The sequence below is a fragment of the Zingiber officinale genome, chromosome 6A (genome assembly GCF_018446385.1).
Source record: "Zingiber officinale cultivar Zhangliang chromosome 6A, Zo_v1.1, whole genome shotgun sequence".
Classification (NCBI taxonomy): domain Eukaryota; kingdom Viridiplantae; phylum Streptophyta; class Magnoliopsida; order Zingiberales; family Zingiberaceae; genus Zingiber; species Zingiber officinale.
The window spans coordinates 143,079,101-143,093,971 of NC_055997.1; the positions used below are offsets into that span (position 1 = coordinate 143,079,101).

Below are 14,871 nucleotides of genomic sequence, written 5' to 3' on the forward strand. Positions count from 1 at the left end.
TAACTATGATAGAAACATATTCTTTTAATTTTAATTTATGCTAACTTCACACATTAATAATTTCAAGGATAAATTCTTAAAAAAATATTATCATTTTCTTGCCAGATTAGTGAGTGTGGGCATAGTGAAAAAGTCTATTATCTTGCACTTAAAATTCACCAAAACAACTTACAAGGCAATGAAGAGTTTGGATTTGAGTTTTCTCTGATTAGATCAATCAAATCACATACTTACAGTTTACATTCGGTCCGGCTTGAACACACCGAGACTAGAGACAATTTATTCATTGTATCTGTAGTTGTACTCCATTGATGGCTACAACTCATCAAATTCTAGTGATACATTAGCCATGAGTCATTGGAACAGGAAATCAGATCCTTTGTTCCAAGATTCTAGTATTCTCATATCTCTTCATCGATCAGATAGTCATGACATTATCGTGATGTGCACTGTATCCTTGAGATTTCATCTAGTTCATCTGATCGATGAGGGGACACGGAGACACAGAAATCTTGGGACAGGAGATTTAACTTGAAACAGTCACTGCCTAGGCTCCTCTCACTTTCAGTCTAGCAATCTTAGCTCGAGTCCTGACCAAACTTGATCCGACCGACAAGGCGGCAACAGAAGGTTCGGTGAATCAAGCCACTTAGAACTAAGGAGAATTTAGATCGAATTGAATGGACTTGAACCCACCAATTATTAACGGATCATTAGCAAAAGTACCTTTTGCTCAAGCAAATAGCAACAATAATAATAACAACACCACCACTCGATTATTAGTTATTTCTCTTCGGAGAGATTACCACTAGTAAGCAACGATCTTAAGGCCCAAGGAATTCCGAGCGAACTCCACCAGCTTGTCGATCTCATCGTCTTCTATGAATCCATCACCATCAGTGTCGGCGAACCGGATTCCGCGGCCGGCCTTCCAGCCGGTGAACCGGCGGTCGATGCTGCGAATGGCACGCCTAAGCTCCTGGCGGCTGATGCGGCCGTCCTTGTCGGCGTCGAACCTCTTCAGCCATTCTTTGAACTCGTCCACCGTCATCTCCCCGCTCACCGCCCGCGCTGCTGAAGTCGGAGCTTGCTTGATGGCCATCCTGCTTCTTGGTGAACTGCATTGTCAGCAGAACAGAGTTCTTTATAAGAACATCGCACATCACTTTATTCTCCAAAATAAATAAATAAAACGAGTAGTGGTGGGAAGCCCATTGTCTGATAATTGATTCCCCTCCTAAACACACACACAAAAGAAATGTATGATTAGAACAGTTAACATTGACGAGTTAGGCAATTTGCACTGGAATTCGAAAGTGGACAGATGATTATCCTCCAAAAAATCTGTGATTGAAGCCGAGAAGAAGCCTGCTGATTGCGGCAGGTGTGAAACGCCTATAGGAGATAGCAAAGTTAAAATGAAGGAACAAGATGCTTCAGTGCTGCCCACCGTCAATTGTGCTGGCTGTGATGATTTCGATGCATCGAATAACTTTTTAGACACTTTGGCTGAATAATATTTCCCAACTATTTTGCCACTTTGTATAATCGAAGCAAAATTGTAGCTCTTTCTATGTGGAAATTTACAAGTGGCTGATGACGCGCAGCAGCATATAAAAGCTAAATTCTCGTCCATCACAACTCCATTCAAAGATCATCCGTAATGCAACTTTGATGAACCTCTCGACCATGGTAGCTTGTACCAATTGCATCATAGTTTTCTCGGGATGGTTCATTGACTAGCATATGATGTACTATCATTATAAGATCTAAAGTTCGAAGTAAATATCTCACTCAGGCGTCAGTCAATATTCTAAAGGTTACAAGTCACCTGTAATTTACCTTCGAATTAACAAGAACATTAGGGACGAATACAGTTGCCTTTATCTTCTTCTTTTAATCTAGATGAATTTATCTATCAGATAAATTCGGAATCACAGCGGCTCCTGGTGTCGTAATCCAGTAGTCTAGCAGTTCGCTTGCTTCAAAGAATGGATTAATATCTCTAAGGGCATTCCCAATGCTATTAACGCGCTCACGCGTTAATGGCATTTGCTATTGTTTTTTTATTTTCTTTTACCATTCTGTAGCTATTAACGCGTTCAAAGAGTTCTTTGAACGCGTTAATGCTACAATAGATGAACAATACTGTCACGTTGGTATACACGTCCGCATTAATGCTCCCCATTAACAACATTGTAGGTGCTCTAAACCAAAACAAGTAGATAGGATTTCGAATCTATCAATTTTTAGAAAACTCATGCCATGGCCACTATAAAAAATCTCTGCTATAATCAAGAACGCTCTTAGGCTATGTTTACTCAAGAGTGTGGATGAGGAAAGGAAAGGAATCAACTATGAAAAATTATCTTTGGAGGAAGAGAAAAGAAATGGTGAATAAATCTTTTCCTTTGCACACTTGTTTACCTTGATAGAGAAAGGTGAATACTTATGATGTAATTTTGTAAATCAAAAAGGGTACATGCGTCATTTTTTTTGGTACATAGTGTAATTTTATGAGTTAAAAAGGCTACATGCGTCATTTTTTTTGGTATATGGTGTAATTTTGTGAATGCAAAAGGGGTACATGCGTTATTTTTTTTCCCATCCGCTGCTTTCCGTCCAATTTTGAGGTGATCGATTTTGGCTCAAAAATTATCCGCAGATGGATTGCGTTACTTTTCCTTCGGAAAATTTTAATGAAGTAAACGACGAAAATTTTTCCACTGTGGAAACTTTTCCTTAATTTTGCTTTCCACTCTCCCAAGTAAACATAGCCTTAAAGATGATTTTTGTTCTTTGATCAAGATTTTATCCAGTTCGTTGCCAAATATGACTATTCATCGAGGAATAATTCCCTTCAAATACCAACAAATGGAAATTTTAGTTTTACACATTAATCGTGAAAGTAGATGGCAGGCTACCATGATCATCCTGTGATACCATCAACAAAATTTAAATTCCAAATGTTGCATGTTTCCCAATCGAATAAAGATTCATGAGGCCGAAATGCACCAGAAAAGTACATTCTGTAGACATTTTCTTTTTGCACTCCATATTAAAAAGCTTAAATCCGAAACAGAATGAACCGCATGACTTAATTTTTTGGGGTGCAGAATTACTATGTAAATGAACTGCTTGTCTTGCAAGCTTAGCATACATGAAAATATTGTCCAATCTCAACAGCCTCTTTACTATGAAAAGGAACTCAATAATTCTATAGCCAATTGCTGGGAATGTCATCTAGAAACATATTATATCTCAAAAAAGAATAGTGCCTTCTGTAGCCAGTATGTAAGAAATTTGCGTGCAAACTTTAGTAAATAACTCGTTGAAGGAAACATAAGTATTGATGCCTGCGGACACCAGAAAGCAAGGTATTAAGGAGGTTTTTCATTATCTAAATCTTCCATCAAATTGATGTCCGTGCGCACTGTTATTTTCTGGACATATCCTGAACAATAAAAAAAGAAAAATATTTAGACTAAACAATTGTCTAAAGAGTTTACGGGTGCCATTTCATACTAATGAAACCATTTTATTGCAGAAAAATAGTTTGGATCATTAAAGTACTAAAGCTGATTTACTTTTCAAGAAGAAATATATTTCAACTTCTAAAATTGCTTTCGAGGATTTGACTACTTATCCCAATCATAGTCGCAGTGAGTTTATATCAGCTAGTGGATTTCCTGTAACATTCTGCAACACTGTCTTGTGAAAGGTAGCCTTCGTCCAATGGTAAAGTTACTGCTGCGTAACCTTATCACAGATTCAAGTTGAGGAAATAGCTTACTACAATGCAGTGTAAGGTTGCGTATAATAGACCCAATATAGTCCCACCCTTTCCTGGGACTCCGTATTGACAGAAGTTTAGTATAGCAATAATGTCTTGTATGAGGAATTTTTCTATTCTTCATTGCCAGATTTGTGTCTAATTGCTCAGCGCACAATTTAAGTCGCTTGCATGGGCAAAAGGGAACCTTCATATTCGACTTATGCAAACTCATTTTGCTGGTTTGATCACTCAATTCACTCATATGGTGAGTTAGCTTTACACTTCCTAAGCCTAGCTAGTGGATCAGTGAGAACCATCAGTATCAAATCTTAAACAATGTAAGTGAGAAGCATTATCCTCACGAGTATCTCTTTTCCAGGAAATGTATTTTTTGTCACTGGCAAATGGCAATCTTAATAAGCAGAAATTCTGTTTCATCACAGGTGGCCTCTTCGAATCTCTAGTTTTCTTTACTGGAATCAGCAAGCTGAATTCCTAATATGATTCCTAGCACCCTGAGAGAGTCTTCCTTATCAGGTCATAAAAAACAGGTTGGGGGCATATTTAAAAGCTGCTGAGAACATATTTAATTTCCATTTGAAGATTTCAAAAAAATGGACATGAAAGGACCTGGATTCTTCACTGGAACGAAAAAGGCCTTGAAGCAATCAAAACCAAAAAGAAAAAATGAGAATTTCATTCATTGAAATAGCAAGTCAACTGGAACACAAGAGAAAAGTGGTCCCTAATGCTTCACTAACCATCTAATGATTACCTTTACATTGGTGTTGCTATTGCAGTGTAAATCAAATCCTTCCCACTCTAACAAGTAGGCCATTGTTACCGTGAAATGTAACCCAAGAAAGCATAGAAGACAAATCCTTGTTTCCCTTCAAACGTGCTTCAGAACCATCAAAGATCACAATATTTCTTGTGATCACAAACAATAAACCACGACTATTTGGATAAGGCAACGTGTATCTTTTACAGTTATAAATCATGTCTGAGAAAGTTGGGATGACTACTGTATACTGATGAATTATTATAATATCATATCAACAATACCAAGGTTTATATAGTTATGATTTACTTGTTCTCCCTTAACCACTCATATATTTAACTGTGGTTTGATCTGATTTGTCTACTATCTATGTAACTTGTGTTTAGGCATTTTCTTTTATAATCTTAACCTATTCCCTTGCTCTCATATACAGGGTTGCACTTAACTACTCATGAACACTTAATTTTTTAATATTGTATATCTTCTATTGATCCCAAACAATTACTAATACTCTTATTAGTTCAGCAAAACATTTTCTAGATACTATGACAACAAAAGACATTCTACAAATTGATCATCAGCAATATAATAAATCTTGTTTGAGAATTGACCAACATGGACTATGATAAAGTTTTATCCATTGCCAAAGTAATGTTTCAAGAAGAACACATAAGAAAAATATTCAATCATTAAAGACCAAAAAAAGATAACTAATTGGAAGCCAAAATAATGATCAAAATGTTCTCAACACTTCACTTTATTAATCCATAACTTATTTCTTTATCTATAAGTTATACCCACATAGTCCAAGAAAACCTTACCTAGAGCAAGACAATTCTGTTTGGTTCTTGACACTTTCTTTCAATATTATAGGTCTTACCAATTGATGAAGATGAAGATCTTTGAAGACCAAAAGACGTCATTTGTGGTGTCAAAGCATGATGAAACTTTTTTATGGACAAAAAGAATTAAAAGGAGGGAGGAGGAGGAGAAATCCCGTCAGCATCTGCATGATTGAGGGAACATCAACTAAGAGCCAAGAATGGTTGCATAAGGTAATAGAATCTAGGCAACTTCTCTTTTGCAATGAAATGATAAATATAACTAAAAGAACTAAAAAAAGACCTATGCAGTTTAAACACTATGAAAAGTTTCTGGACAACTAAAAGTTCTCCTGCTTACATATGACAAATGTTTTTTTATCTCCTATTTGTGCCTAGTTCTTTTCCTGAATGAAAAAGCCGTGCATGCATTCTAGTCCGTGCCCAAGAAAAAACCATGAAAAAAAGATAAATATAAATGGCTCAGTCAATCAGTCTTCTCAACAATTGTTTCAATCAACCACATCAAAAAATGCATTCAATTCGAAACGAAAACAAATACAATCTCAAATAATGCAATGAGCTGCGAAAACCTATCCCAAGGGCCAACCCGCATGGAAAAATGCATTCGGTTCTAAACGGAAATAAAAGCAATATAAGAGAGTAATGAGCTGTCGAACCTATTCCAAGACAAGGAACGCACTTGCAGATTGTCTCGCGCCCCTTTTTGTTGTAGTAGCTGACGAAGCCCGTCCCTTGACAACTTCTACACTTTCCCGTCCATTCGTACACCACTTCCTTGCAATCCTATCAGAACATAACACCAAACACACGTAAGGCCCTCGCATTCAACTACAGACCTAAACATACGCACAAGCAACACATTCTAAAACCTCGATGTCGGGGTCACACTGGAGCCGTCGGTCGATCTCCTCCGGGGACACCGGAGAGGAGTTTGGATAGGTCATCGGAAGAGGCAGGGCGTCGGAATCGTCGGCCAAGTAGCTCTCCCGGTCCCGAGACCACCACCACCACCTCTTCTTATTCTTGCCGCTGTTGCTCTGGCCGTTGCTTTCCTCCTTGGCATTGACCCGACTCCCAGGGTCACGGGCCGCCATGCGCCCTCCATCCCGGGGGGCGCTGCGAGGGCGGAACCAGTCGGATGAGGCGTCCGCTGCGGCGCGGCAGCGGAGGACGGGGCGGTGCGAGGGAAACCGCGGGAGAGGGAAGAAAAAGTCGGAAGAAAGAGATTTAGGGTTCGTGAGATACATTGCAAGGGAAGCTCATCGCCTTCCCACTCCTGGATGTCTCTCGCCCACCGAGGCGAGGGGGAGCTCCGACCTCCTACCTCGAATCAAAGCGTCGATGAGAAACGAATGCGCCTCCCACTGGATAATAGAATATTTCATCGGGAATTACATCGATCGTGACCGTCGATTCGGTCCAAATCGGTCGGTGATTTGGATGAACGTAGATCCAGAACTGTAAATGGACCGAGCGGTCCGGAGCCGTGAAGTGGGCCTTCCGACTTCCGAGTTCCACCATCAAGCCCATGTGCCTCGAGTCCAAGTCCGGCTCAAAGGACAAGGCCAGATCATTCATTGGTAACAACAAAATAATAATAATAATATCTCTAAATATTTATATCAGTAAAATAATATTTTAAGAAAATATTAAAATAATATTGTACTAATAATTTAAAGGTAAAAATTATAAAAGGTGTCCAAAAATAAACTACTTGAAATACCTTGGACCTAAATTTAAGATTTAGGTGGTAGGAGATACAGAGATGATAAAAGATGAATAAGTTCGTTTTTAATGTCTCCGTCAATTTGTCTCAGGACCGATGATAGGAGATACAAGGTGCACCGACTATTTATTAATTTTTATTTAATTGATCATAATCAAGTGAATATTAAAGAGTCTTCTTAGTCTGTTTAGGGATTGAAATATTATTTTCATTAAATTATTACTTTTTTAATAAGTAAAATCAATATAAAAATTAATGACACTATTATAACAACTAACAACTAATTATTACACATTAGACAAGTAACTAATTCCGTCTAAATCTTAAATCTGATTCAAAAGTATTTAGGATAATAGCTTTTTATTTACTGAACCGCCCATATAAGTTACAAAATATTCATTTCTTCTAAGTTTTAAAATTATCAAATTATGGACATATTTTTTTTTATTTTATCCTTATTAGTTGATGATATTTTAAAACAATCAAATCAATTTGGCTCTATATCAAAATGTCCGATTTTTAATCAAATTAGTCGATTAATTTAATCAAAATTAATTTCAGATAAAATCAGTTGATAGATTAAACGATCTCGGAATGATATTAAACTAGTTCCTATATATTTGTCTATCTCTTCGAATTATATCCATGCCCTCAAACGTCAATTTGACGTTTGGTATATTAGCTGGTTTTGCCTAAAATTGGTTGATTAACCAAATGACCTCAGATTAACATGAAACTAATTTCTATGTGTTCCTCTACCTCCCCTGATTATATCTATGCCCTTATCAATTTGACTCAATATATTAAGAACAATGATTTTTTAACATAAATATATTTGAAAATTTTAATTCCTAGTTCTAAAAATCATTGCTCTCAATATATTAAGTTAAATTAATGTTTGAGTGGATAGATATAATCAGGAGAAATAGCCAAACTAGATATAATTTCATGTTAGTTTGAGATCGTTTGGTCTATCAATCAGATTTTTTAAACGTGAATTAAATTTTCCAAACATATTCGTATTTAAAAAATCATTACTCTTAATATATTGGGTCAAATTAATATTTGGACAAAACTAGCTGATGGATCAAACGAACTCAGATTAATATGAAACAAATTTGTATATATTTGTCTACCTTTCCTGATTATATTCATGTTTTCAAACATCAATTTGACATACTATATTAAGAGGAATGATTTTTTAAATACAAATATGTTTGAAAAATTTAATTCATATTTAAAAAATATAATTGGTAGACCAAATGATCTCGAATTGACATGAAACTAAATTCTATGAGTTTGGCTAGTTCTCTTAATTATATCTATCCCCTCAAACATCAATTTGACCTAATATATTTAGAGCAATATTTTTTTGAATATGAATTAAATTTTTAAAATATATTTATGTTCAAAAAATCATTACTCACAAAATATTAAGTTAAATTGAAGTTTAAGGGCATAGATATAATCAGGAGAACTAGTCAAACAATTAAGAACTAGTTTTATGTCAATCCGAGATCATTTGATCCATTAATCGATTTTGTCCAAAATCGACTGTATGACGTCATTTGATCCGTCAACCAATTTTGTCCAAAATTGGCTGATAGACTAAATGACCTCGGATTGACATGAAACAAGTTCCTATATGTTCATCTAACTCTCTTGATTATATCCATATCCTCAAACATCAATTTGACCCAATATATTGAGAACAATCATTTGTTGAACATGAATTGAATTTTTTAAATATATTCGTATTCAAAAAATTATTACTCTCAATATATTGGATCAAATTAAAGTTTGAGGGCATGATATAATAAGGAGAGGTAGACCAACACATAGGAATTAGTTTCATGTTAATCCGATGTTGTTTGATCCATTAGCCAGTTTTGCCCAAAATCGACTAATGGACCAAATGACCTCGAATTAACATAAAACTAGTTACTATATGTTCGACTATCTCTCCTTATTATATTTATGTCCTTAAACTTCAATTTGACCTAATATATTGAGAGCAATAATTTTTTAACATAAATATATTTGAAAATTTTAATTCATATTAAAAAATAATTATTCTCAATAAATTAGGTTAAATTGATGTTTGAAGTCATGAATATAATCAGGAGAGGTAGACGAATATATAGAAACTTATTTCATATCAATCCGAGGTTATTTGGTCCATCAACCATTTTTGGACAAAACCGACTAATGGATCAAACGACGTCATTCTGTCCATAAGTCGGTTTTGGACAAAAGTGGCTGATGGATCAAATGACCTCGGATGAACATGAAACCAGTTCCTTTATATTCGATTAGTTCTCCTGATTATATCCATGCACTTAAACTTCAATTTGACCCAATATATTGAGAGCAATGATTTTTTGAACACATATATGTTTGAAAATTTTAATTCATGTTCAAAAAACTATTGCTTCCAATATTATGTCAAATTGATGTTTAAGGGCATATATATAATCAGGAGAACTAGCTGAACATATAGGATCTAGTTTCATGTCAATCTGAGATTGTTTGGTCCATCAGCCATATTTTTAAAACATGAATTAAATATTTCAAACACATTCATGTTAAAAAAAATGATTGCTCTCAAATATATTGGGTCAAATTGAAATTTAACAGCATAGATATAATCAAAAGAATTAACCAAATATATATAAACTAGTTTCATGTTAATTTGAAGTCGTTTGACCAAAATCGACTGATGGACCAAACGAACTCAGATTAGACATGAAACAAATTCCTATATATTTGTCTACCTCTCTTGATTATATTCATATCCTCAAACATCAATTTGACCCAATATTAAGATAAATATTTTTAAAAATATGAATATATTTGAAAATTTTAATTCATATTTCAAAAATCTGATTGATGGACCAAACGATCTTGGATTGATATGAAATTAGATCTTATGAGTTTGGCTAGTTCTCCTGATTATATATATCCCCTAAAAAATTAATTTGACCTAATATATTGAGAGTAATGATTTTTTTATTATGAATTAAATTTTTTAAATATATTCATGTTAAAAAATTATTGTTCTCAATATATTAAATCAAATTGACATTTGAGGACATCACTATAATCAGAAGATGTAGTGGAACACATAAGACTAGTTTCATGTTAATATGAGATCATTTGGTTAATCATGTGATTTTAGATAGACCGGTTAATATACCTAATGCCAAATTGATGTTTAAGAGCATAAATATAATTAGAAGGGATAGACGAACACATAAAAATTAGTTTCATATCAATTCAAGATCGTTTGATCTATCAACTAATTTTATTTAAAATCTATTTTGATTAAAAAAATAAATCCGTCGACAATCAGTCAACTCGAGTGATTTAATTATAAATTGAGCGTTAGATCCCGTCTGGAATTTGAGTCAGACGGAGGTCGGCTCTGTCGTCACTGGCGTTGACGGAAATTGACGGAGACGTTCCACAAGGACAAGGCTGCACAGGCAAGCTCCACGGGCTACTGACAGGGGGTGATGACGAGGGTCTAGAAGCAGGAGCTCCCTGCGCACACTCAGACAAGCTCCCTTCACGTTAGGGACCAAGAACCAGGGAAAAAGTCCCCGTCACAAAACCTCCGACGCTCAAGTCAGGTACTTTTTCCCCTGAAGAACAGTAAAATTGTAGAAAGTAAAAGACAGATGCAAAAAGTGTGAGAGCGTACCTGTGTAAGGGAGAGGACACCCCTTTTTATATGGCAATGCGTACTTTTGGTCTCTGGCAAATGTTAGGGAATGTCGGGTGTCAGACCTTTGTCTGGGGGTAAGTGCGACGTGGCATCATATCATAGGTTACAAGAAGGTTCTTCTGGTGATGAGTCATGGACCATTGGAATATACCTTGACACACAGTGATTATTCTCTGACAAGTGGTTGCGATTCTCTGGCTTAGTTGTCGTGTAGTGACCTACCGTCTTGCAGGGAGAAGTTCCGGCTGATCGATCTATCCCGACCAACATGTCCTGACTTGTAAGCCCTAGTCTGTGAACTCTGCCCTGCATAGCCTGACTCGGAAGTCTCAATCTGGAAATCCTAACCTGTAAATCCTGCCCTACATAGCTTGACCTGGAAGTCTCAGTGTGTAAATCCTGACCTGTAAATCCTGCCCTGCGTAGCCTGGCCCAGAAGTCTCAGTCTGTAATTCCTGACCTGTAAATCCCGTCCTACATAGCCTGGCCCAGAAGTCTCAGTCTGTAAATCCTACCCTGCATAGCCTGGCCCGACAGTTTTAGTCTGTAAATCCTGACCTGACTGGTTCCTTCCCCGTCTTTCTTATTCTTGATGTTACTTTCCCGGCTTTTTGACCAGAGCACTTCGACTAGTGCACCCATTTGCCCTGCCAACCTGGATCTCTTACTTGCACAACCCTTTTGATCCCCGACCTAGACATCTCGACCGAGCATTTAGAGTCAACTTCTGACCTGGACCTTTTGCCTAAGTAATCTATCTTAGTTTCTCGCCTAGAACTCCAGACCTGGTGTTAGCTGGATCACGCCCCCCTTGACTCACTACCACATCCCATTGACTCCTGACTGTCATGTCCCCTTGACCAAGTCCTACCTTTACGCATCGTATCAAACGTTTTTACATAGAATTAAATTAATTAAATTATTTTTAATTATCAATTGACTGATAACGATAAAATTGAAAATAGATATATAATTTATAAAATTTGAAACTATACGCTACTATGTGAAATGAATATTTTATAAATTTATATAAGCGATTCATTAAAATGCTGTTAAAGATGATTTGCTTTAAATGTAAAGTCCATTTAACTTTAATTGGGAAAGAAACGTCCATCACACGTTTGTATGGACCCTCTTTTAAGTTTTTACCCGTAATTTAACGCTTTGTGTTCCATTTTAGCCATGTGACAGCGCATCTCTAGCGAGCCGACAATTTATTTTTACACATAAAAGAGTCGTACATTTAAGCCCCAAGTCTCCCATTTTCAGCTCATCTCATCTGCTTCAAGACTTTGTTCATCCGTCTATATTGACAAAATGCTCTCATGAATTGACTAGAGAGCTGAACTTATCCCACACTAGATTTGCTCAGAATCTGTCGATACCTTATCCTGACAAAATGCTGTAAAGTCTGGAAAGTGTTTGAAGAAACTCTTTCTAACTTGAACTTTGCATATTACAAGAAATAGCCAGAGCCAAGGTTATTGCTGCTTGAACCTTCATATACACTTAATTTCCTTGTAAGAAGTACTCCAACTGGTATTCTTTGAATGTGATGTAAACTACAACGAAACTTAGAAAATTGTCCAGCTAGCTTCATGAAGATTGTTCTGCTCTGCTGCTATCGGACACTCTCCACAGCTTGACCACCAGGCCCTGCTTTGGGACAGGGAAAGGGCAGTACTCTACCTCACCACCTTGCTGCCCCATGATCTCCCACCTGCGTCACAGTTCAACCAACATCGAACCGGGTTAGCCGATATTCATGCGGTTCGAACCAGACCGAGATGATGCATAAATATACCTGTAGTTGGTGACCAGATGATGGATCAAAACAAGTATCTCTAGCTTGGCTAGCTCGTTGCCAGGGCAAGCATGGATTCCAGTCCCAAATGGAAAGAAGGTGTTGGGCTTTGGAGCAACCTGTGTGGTTTACACTTCTTGAGAATAAATAAATGAGTTAAATAATGGAACTCTTTGATAAACGATCGATAGTCATACCTCGAATCTAGAAGGGTTGAAGATCTGAGGCTCTCGAAAGAACTCTGAATTGTGATGAATATTTCTGAACAAAGGCATCACTTTCCATCCCTTTGGTATCAGGTATCCTGCAGAAGATCCATTAACACTTCTCTGATCACTTCAAATGCTACAACTGAAGAAAGTTTACAATTGACGATTGAAGAAATTAAATACCTTTGTACTCTACATCATCCACTGCCTCCCTGAAGGTGAAAGAGATGATGCTCGCCATCCTTAAACTCTCTAATATGACCTGTATAAGATTGTTTAAGCTTATAAATATGAAAATTAAACTAGTTCTTGTTTGAACTGTGAGAAGGAGAGAGTGGTACACAGATCTACCTTGTGTGTGAGGATCATGCTTCGTATCTGGGCCCACGTCAGCGGTCGCCGTCCTTGCTCGTTCGTCTCCCAGATGGCCATTTGCTCGTCCTGCATGATCAGGAATCGATCGAGAATTCCAAGGTCAGAGATTAATTCTTCGCCGGATCATTAATTCTACGGTATACGTACTTTGACCGCCTGAAGAAGTTTCGGGTCGTCGTGGAGGAACTTTAGGATCCACGTCATGACGCTCGCGGTGGTGTCCTGCGCCGCGAAGAGCACGCCGATAACGTTGTCGGCGATCTGGTCGTCGCTCAGGCGCTCCTCGGAGTTCATGAGACGCGACAGCAGATCGTTGGACTTCGCCGGCGATCCGAGTTTCCTCCTCTCGTTCATGATCTCGGCTAGTATGCCGCCCAATCGTTTTCTTGCCTGGTTTAAACTCAAGTTATCAAATTGAGCAACGAACAGGCGGTGAATGAAGCGGAAACGAAGGTGTTCGCTGATATGATACCTGGATCGCTTTGTGGTAGGTGGTTCTGGGAAAGGAATTGGGGAAAGAATTGTAACCCTTTTCCACGATGAAGAAGTTCTTCTTCAACTCCGATCTATGTCGATCTTCCAATTGACCTCCGAAAATCACAAGGACGCCCGCATCGAACGGGAGCTGCATGCGAAATCAGCGGGTACATCTTGTCACACTCTGTTTTCCTGCAGATTCAATCGTGAACCTCGAATATGAAATTCTACGACTCAAATGCTCTCACCTGCTTCATGGCATGGAAGGTGCTGAATTCGCGGCCGTCCCAGGAGCGAAGGAGGGGGACAACGAGGCGTTCGACGTCTGGGACGATGCCGCGGAGGGCGTCAGGGGAGACGGCGGCCTGGACGATCTTGCGGAGGCGGAGGTGGTAGTCGCCCTGGTGGAAGAAGAGGGCCCAGGGGCCGATCAACCGCTCCTTGCTCCTGGGATACGTCGGCTTGAAGAGGTGCGCCTGCGTCACCAGCACGAACTTGGCGGCCTCGGGGCTCGCCAGCATCACGCAGGGGCAGCCCAACAGGCGCGTCTTGAAGATCTCACCGTACCTGCATGCATGCATGCGTTCATCGTGGTTCACAAACAAACAATTCAGATCAAATTATTATATTGGTACCTCTTTTGTCTGGTAGCGAAGAAGAGATTGGGGTCTTGGGAGTAGAGTTGCAGGGTCTCCCCGATGTAAGGCCATCCCATGGATCCCGGAGGGAGCTTGAGCTGGCGGCGCCGGCGATGGGGCTCTTTACTGATCTTGTGCTTCGAGATTCTGACGAGGACATAGGTTACCGCCAGACCTATTAGAAGGGTGCAAGCAACGGCACAAGCCATCCCCGATATTGCACTTGCGGCAGAGGGAAATGGAGATGGAAGAATAATGGCGGAAAGAGAGAGAGAGAGAGAGACAGAGAGAGGAAGAAGTGTGTTTCTTGATCAATGGAGTCATGGGAAAGCTTCGATGAGTATATATAGAGGGGAAGAAGGAATTGGCATGCGTGTTCTTGAGGTCAGGCCAAAATTGTACGGAACCAAAAAAATATTGTTCGCGTAAATATATTTGTTATCGTCAAGAGTACTAATTCATTTTAGAGTTATCAATAAATAGCGTAATTTGTATTTAAAGTCTTCGTGCAACA

General features: G+C 38.2%; 3 protein-coding genes across 4 annotated transcripts; all 3 read right to left on the bottom strand.

Moving 5' to 3' along the window:
• Positions 1-676: 676 nt before the first annotated feature.
• LOC121998440 (polcalcin Syr v 3-like) lies at positions 677-1,231 on the bottom strand. The gene has a single exon (XM_042553374.1). It carries the CDS (start codon positions 1,100-1,102, stop codon positions 809-811), a length of 294 nt encoding a protein of 97 aa, XP_042409308.1. The 5' UTR covers positions 1,103-1,231; the 3' UTR covers positions 677-808.
• A 1,862-nt stretch (positions 1,232-3,093) lies between these two features.
• Positions 3,094-6,749, bottom strand: LOC121998441 (protein disulfide-isomerase SCO2-like). Of its 2 annotated transcripts, XR_006116498.1 has the most exons (4): positions 6,271-6,749; positions 6,058-6,184; positions 5,437-5,562; positions 3,094-3,454 (listed from the first exon to the last, which is right to left on the bottom strand). XR_006116498.1 is itself a non-coding variant. In XM_042553375.1 (3 exons), exons 1-3 carry the CDS (start codon positions 6,646-6,648, stop codon positions 3,381-3,383), a joined length of 579 nt encoding a protein of 192 aa, XP_042409309.1. In that variant the 5' UTR covers positions 6,649-6,749; the 3' UTR covers positions 3,094-3,380. The 2 variants fall into 2 exon arrangements, 1 of the variants encoding a protein (XP_042409309.1); XM_042553375.1 differs by lacking the exon at positions 5,437-5,562.
• A 5,347-nt stretch (positions 6,750-12,096) lies between these two features.
• On the bottom strand, positions 12,097-14,652 carry LOC121998442 (abscisic acid 8'-hydroxylase 3-like). The gene is made up of 9 exons (XM_042553376.1): positions 14,355-14,652; positions 13,968-14,286; positions 13,715-13,867; positions 13,390-13,632; positions 13,219-13,308; positions 13,051-13,129; positions 12,856-12,962; positions 12,659-12,777; positions 12,097-12,574 (listed from the first exon to the last, which is right to left on the bottom strand). The coding sequence occupies exons 1-9, from the start codon at positions 14,564-14,566 to the stop codon at positions 12,451-12,453; spliced, it is 1,446 nt and encodes a 481-aa protein (XP_042409310.1). The 5' UTR covers positions 14,567-14,652; the 3' UTR covers positions 12,097-12,450.
• Between the last annotated feature and the right edge of the window lie 219 nt (positions 14,653-14,871).